The sequence below is a fragment of the Oncorhynchus clarkii genome, chromosome 3, assembly GCF_045791955.1.
Source record: "Oncorhynchus clarkii lewisi isolate Uvic-CL-2024 chromosome 3, UVic_Ocla_1.0, whole genome shotgun sequence".
Taxonomy (NCBI): Eukaryota; Metazoa; Chordata; class Actinopteri; order Salmoniformes; family Salmonidae; genus Oncorhynchus; species Oncorhynchus clarkii.
In genome coordinates, this window is record NC_092149.1 from 9,589,685 (window position 1) to 9,602,098 (window position 12,414).

At 41.6% G+C, this 12,414-nt stretch overlaps 1 protein-coding gene across 1 annotated transcript in view; it reads right to left on the bottom strand.

Annotated features, from left to right (window-relative positions):
- Window positions 1-12,414, bottom strand: part of LOC139387518 (serine/threonine-protein kinase ULK4-like) — a 136,731-nt gene that overhangs the window by 37,532 nt on the left and 86,785 nt on the right. The window contains exon 31 of the mRNA XM_071133791.1: window positions 12,258-12,350. Coding sequence (XP_070989892.1) covers window positions 12,258-12,350 — 93 coding nt within the window. The remainder of the gene's footprint in view (window positions 1-12,257; window positions 12,351-12,414) is intronic.

Consider the following 12,414-nt stretch of genomic DNA (forward strand, 5'->3'; position numbering starts at 1 on the left):
AACAGGAACAAATATGGAGAGTTAAAGGTGAGCAGAGGGCCTGGATCGTAATTCCACTTTACCCCCATAGAGTAGACTAGACAGAGGTGTAACCAGAACTGATGAATGGCCAAGCTTTATCTCCCTGACGGGGTGACAGAGGAGTGTAAATAGCCAGGCTTCTTCTCCAAGCCTCACAGATTGCCGAGCCTGCATCCCAAATTACACCCTATATAGCACTATATAGGGGATAGGGTGCCAATTGGGACGCATCTACATTGAACTGAAGGCATCCTGTGTGCGAAGTGACATTAAATTATAGCTCAACTTAGGCTACATCGAGGGCCCAGCCAACGAAAAGTCTTTCCCTGTGTCGTGATGACTCACATAGCTTTCAGCCATTAAATCTGAAGACAAATCAGGTCCATCTGTAGGGTGGTAGTGTCTCACCCCCAGCCTGCATGGTTAGCATTCCCAGTTCCACATCATTCTAAATCCATAGCACCCTGCATCACTGTCACGTTAAGAGAAACTGAACTACCGAAATCCGTTCCTGTCAAGGCAGCCAGTAATACTGATACAGGCCTGTTGAAGACTTATTATAGAGAAGGAATAACTGAACTGAAACCATGTCAACAGCAGTGGATACTATCTGGGTCAAAGCCATGGCTCTCTAAACACGATCCTACACAAGTTTTGGGCTAATGACAACTAATGCATCACATAGTATGCATGTACAGTACAACTCATTTCTCAACTTCAATACATCTCTGTGCCATACAGAATCTAGACTGTCCTTAACGTTAGGGGGAAAAAAACACTCATTTTCATGTAGACGCAGATTGCGTGGATGAAGTGGCATTTGCCCAGCTAGGCTGGAGGGCAAAATAATAAGATCCGCTCTGCCCACATTCTCCACGGCTGCAGACAACCTTCTGATCTTATTTACAATCTGATGAAGTTGAGAGTGTGTCTGAGTACAGCTCTGATTCAACCTGTCACGCTTCCTTAATAATGGCACAATGTGTGGGTGACATTTAACACAGTCGGTCTACTACCACAGATCCTCCAGCAGCTGCCTGGCTGGGAGGGATTTGGATTTCTATATTAAAAAGCTCTCTCTCTCTCTCTCTCTCTCTCTCTCTCTCTCTCTCTCTCTCTCTCTCTCTCTCTCTCTCTCTCTCTCTCTCTCTCTCTCTCTCTCTCTCTCTCTCTCTCTCTCTCTCTCTCTCTCTCTCTCTCTCTCTCTCTCTCTCTCTCTCTCTCTCTCTCTCTCTCTCTCTCTCTCTCTCTCTTTTAAACAATGCAAATGTTAATAATTACCGTATAAACCTCAAGAAATGATGAAATCTATAATTGTGATATCATGGATGGTCAGTCCTTGCATCCATAGCTCTGTCTATGAATTTAGTCTGGTTATATTTCTCCAGGACCATCCCTCAGCTTTTTCCCAAAACAGGCTGGTGACCGCTTTGTTATTGTCTCCATGAAGGATTCTAGCTTTAAGATTAGGTACACAGAGCCTTCAGGAAGTATTCTCACCCCTGGACTTATTCCACATGTTGTTGTGTTACAGCCTGAACTCAACATGGATTAAAGGGATAATCCAGCCCAAACCACTAACTCATATGATTACGTGTTAAATAGTGTTAAATAACACTCATATTTCAATATTTTATTTGGAACAAAGTTATAATAATTTGGTCATTATAACAAGGTTGGTAGAAACATGTGAAAATTGTTTTTGGAAATCTGTTGTAGCTCAAGTCTACTACAAAACCCTCAATGCAATGCTCTCTCTCTGGGCTGGCTGGCCAGTTAGTTAGCTAGCTAGAAAACATAGCTACGCACAACAATACCAACATCAATATCAGCATGTGAAGTAGCTAGCTAGCTGTAAAATCGGCTTAACAAACTGCACTCTCACCGAGTTCAACTTGCATTTCGTCTCTGCCCAGAGCAAGAGCCATTAGAATCGAATTAACACCTATTGTATATGTTGCCAATGGGCCTTGTGGTGCATTCTCGGTGATTCTGGGACAAGAACAGCTCTCCTTCAAGAAGTGAATGGGAGTCAATTGGGCGCTTGCTCAAAAACCGAACATTAGCACGAATTTCAAGAAGTACAACATTGCAAATCTTTTCCAAGATGTGAGATAATTAACTTGTTCTCTTTAATATCGTATAACTCATACTCGGACTTTGAGAAGGGATTGCGTGACGTTTAGTTTAGCCTCCGCGTGACGCAGCATGACAACGTGAATGCAGATGGGTCGACAGTCAGTTGGGTGGGGCGTTTCTCCATTCCTTGCCCTGTGGGATTCCTATCTCCTCCTTTCTGTAATATCTCTGCTTCCCACACACACAGGGGGCATTGCAACATGGTACTTGAAGTTGAATAATTTGTTACACTGTTTAGATTGGGTACATCTAAGCAAAATCTCTACTTTGTCATGAGGATATAGATGTATGTATGTGTTCTATTGGCTGATTTGGCGATCTGGAGAAGAGGTCATTGTTTTAAAAGCGTTATGAAATCTGATAGTGTGGTAACCCCTATGACGAGAATGATGTCGTTAAGACGCACTCCTACACGATTTCCTGATTTTCAAAGACGGACCAGATAGAAGTTAAATCACGGGGACATCTGTTATTTTACCCAGCGATAGAACATAGGCTTTCACCAAATTGACAGAGGTATCATGATTTTATTTCTGGGGGCGGATTATTCCTTTAAATATATATTTTTTTCTCACCTATCTACACAATACCCCATAATGACAAAGTGAAAACATGTTTTTTGAAAGGTACAGACGAATGGTATTGTAAATGAAATACAGAAATATCTCATTTCCATAACTATTCACACCCCTCTGCTATGACACTCCAAACTGAGCTCCGGTGCATCCACTTTCCTTTGATCATCCTTGAGATGCCACTACAACTTGATTGGAGTCCACCTGTGGCCATGATTTAGAAAGAAACACACCTGTCTATACAAGGTCCTACAGTTGACAGTGCAGAAACTATACCAAGGAAAAGTCCGTACCTCTCCGAGAGAGAATTGTGATGAGGCATATATCTGGAAGGGTATGAAACAATTTCTAGAGTGTTAAGTTTCCAAGAACACAGTGGTCTCCATCATTGGGAGATGTAAAAAAAGCTGGAACTACGCAGACCCTGCCTAGAGCTGGCCGTCCAACCAAACAACAGGGCAAGAAGGACCTTGATCAGGGAGGTGACCAAGAACCCAATGAACACCCTGACAGAACAACAGAGTTCCTTGCCTGAGACGGGAGAACCTGCCAGAAGGACAACAGTCTCTATAGCACTTCACCAATCTGGGCATTATGGGAGAGTGGCCAAACAGAAGCCACTCCTAAGAAAAAGGCACATGACAGCACACCTGGAGTCTGTAAAAAGGCACATAACTCATAAGACAAAATATTCTATGGTCTGATGAGACAAAAATGTAACTCTTTTGCCTGAATGCAAAGCGATATGTATGGAGAAAATCATGCACAGTTCATCACCCGTCTAACACCATCCCTACCGTGTAGCATGGTGGCAGCATCATGCTATGAGGATGCTTTTCAGCGGCAGGGACTGAGAGACTGGTAAGGACAGAGGGAACAAAATACAGGCAAATCCTTGATGAGAACCCACTTCAGAGCGCAAAAGACCTTAGACTGGGTGCGAAGATGTACGTTCCAACAGGACCTCAAGCATACAGCCAAAGCAACACTGGAATGGCTTCAGAACTATAATGTGAAAGTCCTTGAGTGGCCCAGCCAAAGCACAGACTTGAATTCCATTGAAAATCTGTGGAAAGACTTGAAGATTGCTGGTCACCGCAACTCCTTATCTAACTTAACAGAGCTTGAGAAAATCTGCAACAAAAAATGTAACCGTAATCGCCACCGAAGGTGCTTCTACACAGTATTGACTCTGGGGTGTGAATACTTAAGCTCTGTTAAGTTAGATGGGGAGTTAGATATCTGTATTTCATTTGCCATAAATTTGCTAAAATGTCTAAAAACATGTTTATATAGATTTTATATTTTGAACCTTTATTTAAGTAGGCAAGTCCGTTAAGAACAAATTCTGGCTTTGCACTTTGTAATTATGGGGTATTGTGATACATTTTAAAATCCGGCTGTAACACAAAATGTGGGAGAAGTCAAGAGGTATGAATACTTTCTGAAGGCACTGTATATAGTGATGTAATCATTTAAAGTCTGAAATGTGGAGTGTACAGTAATAGTGTACATTAGTGCCAGTAAAACATCTTCCAACCTCACTCTGGAAGCATTGTGAGGCAGCCTCTATCCTTAACTGTGCACTGTTCCCATCCACTTTCCTCCACATGGCTCCCCTGACTGTCAGAGAGTGTGACACAGACAGTCCTGCAGGTCATCTCTGCTGCCTGTCAGAGGGAGAAGCTGAGGCTGAATGAACAGAGCTGCTGCCTGCCACTGAGCCATGTCAAACCAACACAGCTCAAGCCCAGTCAGCTCTTCAGACCGGCCAGTGACACTGATAGTACGAGGTAACACTCCCATTCCTCATTTAAACACACCAGCTGTCAGAGCTGATTACACACACACGAACGCACACACAAAAACACACGAAAGCACAGACGAACAGGCCCACGAACACACACAGTCAGGGATGAGGTTTTGCTCTATTCCTCTGACCGCACTCAACTCTGCTGTCCACTCCAATCAGCAGAGAGGAGCAGAGGTCTCCATGCAGGCAGCACAGGTGACAGACAGAGGAGAGGAAAGGAGGGAGGAGAGGACACCTGGGGATCCCAGGCTTTTAACACAATGGCTGTGACCAAAATGGCACCCTGTGCCTTTTAGAGTGCACTACGTTTGAACAGGGCCCATAGGCCTCTGGTCCAAAGTATTGCACGATAGGCTGCCATTTGCGACACATTCAAAACAACACCCATGTCTGTTCATCCAACTGACCAATCACTCATTGTGTATGCACAGACTACCAGGCAACTGTACCGCGTTGACCAATAGCACGATATCAGCACAACTCCAGTCAAATCAAATAATAATACCACAATGAGCGTAGCCTTGATGTAGTCAGCGTGTAACCTCCGTTAACCTGCTCATTAGAAAGGATCAGGTTTTTATTAGCGGTAGCATGCCGGCTTCCTGTAGCTGTGAGGCTGACTTCCGCTGGGATAAAAGCATTTTTCAAATTCCTGCTAATCAGGGTGTAAAAGCGTTCCGGCAGATAGAACTGGTTTTGCTTCACTTGCTAAAGCGGGCACAGCTAGGCAGACTGACTGAGCCCACACAAAGGCAACAACGGCCAAAGGTTCAGATAATTGGAAAGTTTGAACTCTGTATCAAACCTGATAATGAGGGGGAAATACATACTTGTATGAAGCCCTGTTAAAGTCCCAATTTGCAATCTAATTTAAGCCAGAACCCATCAAGGAGAGAGCTCTGCACTTTTTTAGGACTTTATCAAGCAGTGGTAAATGCAATTTAATTTCTCATTGTAAATGTAATAGCTCGTCTCAGACAAGGGAAATACAACCAACAGGAGTGTGTAGCAGATTGCTGACATCAATTTGAATAGTTCAGTTGGCTCTCTCAGTGCCAGATAGATAGACAGAGGGAGGTGTGGGGGCTGGCTTGTGTTCAGAGCCTTGACAGAAATGGCAGTCAGTCTGGGATGTGTTGGAGATCGGAGATAAAACTATGTAAGCGCACCCAGCTGGTGTCCATCATCACCTTCTCAACGACCAGGCAGGCAGCACAGAAACACAGAGAAACCAGCTCTCAATTCATCACAGACAGCGGCTCCCAAATGCCCCTGGTCCATAGTAGTGCACTATGTAGGGAACAGAGTACCCTTGTTTCATGAGGATCACCCAGATGAGAGGGCTTGAGGAACTATCAGGGAGACAATGGCAACATGCTTTAGATACAGTATACTACCATCACCAGACCAGTCTGGCATCTACTGCTCTTCAACTATTTCAACATCCTGCACGGCTTTATTCATTGGTAAACCCATATAATACCTTACTTCGTATACAGACTGCTATCGCCTTACTATGGTGCAGTGGTGGTGTTCACAGTTTATTACACAGCAGAGTGAAATCTTATTCATTCTAACGACTTCTTCTGCATCGTTCAGTAACATCACGTTCCCACCTCTGCTAAGCAGCGCAGTCCCTAACTTAGGCTTAGTCTGACCTTTCCTCTGTGACAGATCAATATTCCTTACTAATCCCAAGCACACAAAGGGCCTGTCTGCCTGCCTGCTGCCTGCCATTAGGTTAGAGGACAGTCTGGCTCTCTGATGAACACTGGAATATCCATGGTTAATACTAAACACTATGCAGGAATCTCATACAACTGCAGCAGCTAGCTAGCTATAGCAACCTACAACATACTGTACATCCCAAATGTCACCCTATTCCCTACATAGAGCACTACTTTTGACTAGAGCCCTATGGGTCCTGTTCTAACATAGTGCCCTATATAGGGAATAGAGTTCCATTTGAGATCCAGACAAAGTCTTCAAAGGGGGTGGGAGTGGACGGGTTGGTTAAGGACATTCTCAGATTTCCTTTTGAAAAGTGACATTACGTCTTCCTCTTTGTGCTCCAGGTCCAGTGTGATCTGAAAGCCATTGAGCAGGATGACAGACATACTGCTGAGGTGTGTGTTGCCACCAGCTGGTGAAAGACTCCTTTAAAACTCCCCCGGGAGCTGTTAACCACCCTGTTCTGTTCTCCTTCTATCAGCTCCACTGTTCTCCCCTGAACAGCAGCGACATGGCGGTGACATCACACCTCTCCTGTAGGCTGGTCCTATTTGGACACACCCAATCATCAATCAATCGATGACTTTCCTTTCCCAGCGAACGGTTCCCTCTCCTTCAGCCCAGTGTGTGTGAGTGTGCGCGTGTGTGTGTGACCTTGCGTACGACCGTGTTTGCGTGTGTGAGTGTGTTACTGTTGCAGCATATCAGGGAAGTCCTACCTCTGAGAATCTCTTTAACATCACATTACCAGTGTAGCATTCTTTCAATAAGGACAAGCCAATGCCTCGTGTCTGTGTGCTTATGCATCAACTTCTGCAATTAAATAATGTCTCTATGTGAGTATTTCTCTAAAATGTGTTTAAGTTTGCACTTATTTATGCTCTACTTTCCCCTATGATTCAGATAACTGAACGGAGGAGGGGTGGAACGGCCCTGGCAAGCCAAGGAAACGTGGTGTGAGCTGAATTCTAGATGTGCCATGCACTGTGAGTTTGTGCCCTGCAGGCAGGCAGCTACAGAGGGAGGAGGGGGATCTACAGTGTGTTATTAGGGAAACAGTGCAGTGTTGGGCCTGAGCTCCACACTGCTCCCTACATGAGGCCACAACTCTGGAACACCCCTCAACATGCTGATGCTGCGAAAAGGTCAAGCATATTAAACTATGTATTAGGCTGCTGATAAACAATACAATTATTGACTTAGTGATTTTATTTTCTCTGGTAGTAATAATTACATGAATGATCTGATGTGTCCAAAACCAGCTTATGGTTTACAGCTTCAAGGGAGGGAAGGAGAGAGAGACTTTTTACCTACTTAATGTACCACAGTGTGCCATCACAACAGCAAGATGTGTGACCTGTTGCCACAAGAAAAGGGCAACCAGTGAAGAACAAACACCATTGTAAATACAACCCATATTTATGTTAATTTATTTCCCCTTTTGTACTAACTATTTGTACATCATTACAACACTTTATATAGACATAATGACATTTGAAATGGCTTTATTCTGTTGGAACTTTTGTGAGTGTGATGTTTACTGTAAGGTTTTTATTGTTTATTTCACTTTTGTTTATTATCTATTTCAATTGCTTTGGCAATGTAAACATATGTTTCCCATGCAAATAAGGCCCCTTAAATTGAAATTGAATTGAGAGAGAGAAACAGAGGGAGAGGAGAGAGACAGAAAGAGAAAGACAGAAGAGAGAGATCAATTAACTTTTTTTATTTGATAATTTCTTAACCCCCAGAAATAATTTCTTAACTTAATATTCAACACCAGAAAAAAAATGCAAGTGTTAATCAAGATGCTGTGTTGTCTCTTCAGGTTGCGTTGTGTACAACAGATGCCATAGCAACCCCATCGCAACTCACCTCCATAAACTCTAGGTAGATAATAACAGATGCCATAGCAACCCCATCGCAACTCACCTCCATAAACTGTAGGTAGATAATAACAGATGCGATAGCAACCCCATCGCAACTCACCTCCATAAACTGTAGGTAGATAATAACAGATGCCATAGCAACCCCATCGCAACTCACCTCCATAAACTCTGGGTAGACAATAACAGATGCCATAGCAACCCCATTGCAACTCACCTCCATAAACTGTAGGTAGATAATAACAGATGCCATAGCAACCCCATCGCAACTCACCTCCATAAACTCTGGGTAGACAATAACAGATGCCATAGCAACCCCATTGCAACTCACCTCCATAAACTCTGGGTAGACAATAACAGATGCCACAGCAACCCCATCGCAACTCACCTCCATAAACTCTGGGTAGACAATAACAGATGCCATAGCAACCCCATCGCAACTCACCTCCATAAACTCTGGGTAATAACAGATGCCATAGCAACCCCATCGCAACATCAAGATGACATTGTGTTGGTTAGACTCTTTGGTTTTCTTCAAGATGACATTGTGTTGGTTAGACTCTCTGGTTTTCATCAAGATGACATTGTGTTGGTTAGACTCTCTGGTTTTCATCAAGATGACATTGTGTTGGTTAGACTCTCTGGTTTTCATCAAGATGACATTGTGTTGGTTAGACTCTGGTTTTCATCAAGATGACACTGTGTTGGTTAGACTCTCTGGTTTTCTTCAAGATGACATTGTGTTGGTTAGACTCTCTGGTTTTCATCAAGATGACACTGTGTTGGTTAGACTCTTTGGTTTTCTTCAAGATGACACTGTGTTGGTTAGACTCTCTGGTTTTCATCAAGATGACATTGTGTTGGTTAGAGTCCTAGTCTGTCTATCTGGAGATGGTTTAGAACAGGGTTCCCCAGCTGGCAACCCGCGGGCCGAATGCTTTTATTTGGCAACTAAAATGTTCTGAGCACAAAATATATATGTTCCATGGTTGGACATAAAATACTGTGAAAACACCAGGAAATATGTTCCATGGTTGGACATAAAAGACTGTAAAAACACCAGGAAATATATATATATATATGTTCCATGGTTGGAGATAAAAGACTGTGAAAACACCAGGAAATATATATATATGTTCCATGGTTGGAGATAAAAGACTGTAAAAACACCAGGAAATATATATATATGTTCCATGGTTGGAGATAAAAGACTGTGAAAACACCAGGAAATATATATATATGTTCCATGGTTGGACATAAAAGACTGTGAAAACACCAGGAAATATATATATATGTTCCATGGTTGGACATAAAAGACTGTGAAAACACCAGGAAATATATATATATGTTCCATGGTTGGAGATAAAAGACTGTAAAAACACCAGGAAATATATATATATGTTCCATGGTTGGACATAAAAGACTGTAAAACACCAGGAAATATATATATATGTTCCATGGTTGGAGATAAAAGACTGTGAAAACACCAGGAAATATATATATATATGTTCCATGGTTGGAGATAAAAGACTGTAAAACACCAGGAAATATATATATATGTTCCATGGTTGGAGATAAAAGACTGTAAAACACCAGGAAATATGTTCCATGGTTGGATATAAAAGACTGTAAAACACCAGGAAATATATATATATGTTCCATGGTTGGACATAAAAGACTGTAAAAACACCAGGAAATATATATATATGTTCCATGGTTGGACATAAAAGACTGTGAAAACACCAGGAAATATATATATATGTTCCATGGTTGGACATAAAAGACTGTGAAAACACCAGGAAATATATATATATATGTTCCATGGTTGGAGATAAAAGACTGTAAAACACCAGGAAATATATATATATGTTCCATGGTTGGACATAAAAGACTGTGAAAACACCAGGAAATATATATATATATGTTCCATGGTTGGAGATAAAAGACTGTAAAACACCAGGAAATATATATATATTGTTCCATGGTTGGATATAAAAGACTGTGAAAACACCAGGAAATATATATATATGTTCCATGGTTGGAGATAAAAGACTGTAAAACACCAGGAAATATATATATATTGTTCCATGGTTGGATATAAAAGACTGTGAAAACACCAGGAAATATATATATATGTTCCATGGTTGGAGATAAAAGACTGTAAAACACCAGGAAATATATATATATGTTCCATGGTTGGAGATAAAAGACTGTGAAAACACCAGGAAATATATATATATGTTCCATGGTAGGAGATAAAAGACTGTGAAAACACCAGGAAATATATATATATGTTCCATGGTTGGACATAAAAGACTGTAAAAACACCAGGAAATATATATATATGTTCCATGGTTGGACATAAAAGACTGTGAAAACACCAGGAAATATATATATATGTTCCATGGTTGGAGATAAAAGACTGTAAAACACCAGGAAATATATATATATGTTCCATGGTTGGACATAAAAGACTGTGAAAACACCAGGAAATATATATATATGTTCCATGGTTGGAGATAAAAGACTGTGAAAACACCAGGAAATATATATATATGTTCCATGGTTGGAGATAAAAGACTGTGAAAACACCAGGAAATATATATATATATATATGTTCCATAGTTGGATATAAAAGACTGTGAAAACACCAGGAAATATATATATATGTTCCATGGTTGGAGATAAAAGACTGTGAAAACACCAGGAAATATATATATATGTTCCATGGTTGGAGATAAAAGACTGTGAAAACACCAGGAAATATATATATATGTTCCATGGTTGGAGATAAAAGACTGTGAAAACACCAGGAAATATATATATATGTTCCATGGTTGGAGATAAAAGACTGTGAAAACACCAGGAAATATATATATATGTTCCATGGTTGGACATAAAAGACTGTGAAAACACCAGGAAATATATATATATATGTTCCATGGTTGGAGATAAAAGACTGTAAAAACACCAGGAAATATATATATATATATATATGTTCCATGGTTGGACATAAAAGACTGTGAAAACACCAGGAAATATATATATATGTTCCATGGTTGGAGATAAAAGACTGTAAAAACACCAGGAAATATATATATATGTTCCATGGTTGGAGATAAAAGACTGTAAAACACCAGGAAATATATATATATGTTCCATGGTTGGATATAAAAGACTGTGAAAACACCAGGAAATATATATATATATGTTCCATGGTTGGAGATAAAAGACTGTGAAAACACCAGGAAATATATATATATGTTCCATGGTTGGACATAAAAGACTGTAAAACACCAGGAAATATATATATATGTTCCATGGTTGGACATAAAAGACTGTGAAAACACCAGGAAATATATATATATGTTCCATGGTTGGACATAAAAGACTGTAAAACACCAGGAAATCAGCTCCAAGTAATTTTGATTTTGAAATCTGTTTCCAAGTATTCCCACACATAGTAGAGAGACGTGATTATATACAAATATAAACAAGGTTTGAAAGGTTTAAGGTTTAATTATGTTCCGGACCCCCGACCATCCTCCAGACCATCCTCCAGACCATCCTCCAGAAACAAAACGGCCCACGGCTGAATCTAGTTGATGATCCCTGGTTTAGAAGTTATTTATTTTATTTTACCCCTTGTTCTCCTCAATATCGTGATATCCAATTGGTAGTTCCAGTCTTGTCCCATCGCTGCAACTCCCCTAGAGAGCCGTGCGTCCTCCGAAACACGACCCTGCCAAGCTGCACTGCTTCTTGACACTGCTCGCTTAACCCGGAAGCCAGTTGCACCAATGTTTCGGGGGAAACACCGTCCAGCTGGTGCTCAAAGTCAGCTTTCAGGCTCCCAGCCCGCCACAAGGAGTCGCTAGAACGCGATGCGACAATGAAATCCCGGGCCGGCCAAACCCTTCCCTTAACCCGGACGATGCTGGGCCAATAGTGCACCGCCTCATGGGTCTCCCGGTCACAGTCGGCTGTGACACAGCCTGGGATCGAACCCGGGTCTATAATGACACCTCAAGCACTGCAAAGCAGTGACTTAGACCGCTGCGCCACTCAGGAGGCTGGTTTATAAGGTTTTACCTGTTGACGGGGCTGCTGTGTTCTGTGAGGGCCACCAGTAGCTTGAGAGCGTAGACTGGGATTGGGTCTGGCTCCAACAGGAGAGATTCATACCTGTACAACATAGGAGAGGCATTAGTCACACTTTATATGGATAGCTATTACGGTAGTCCCTACA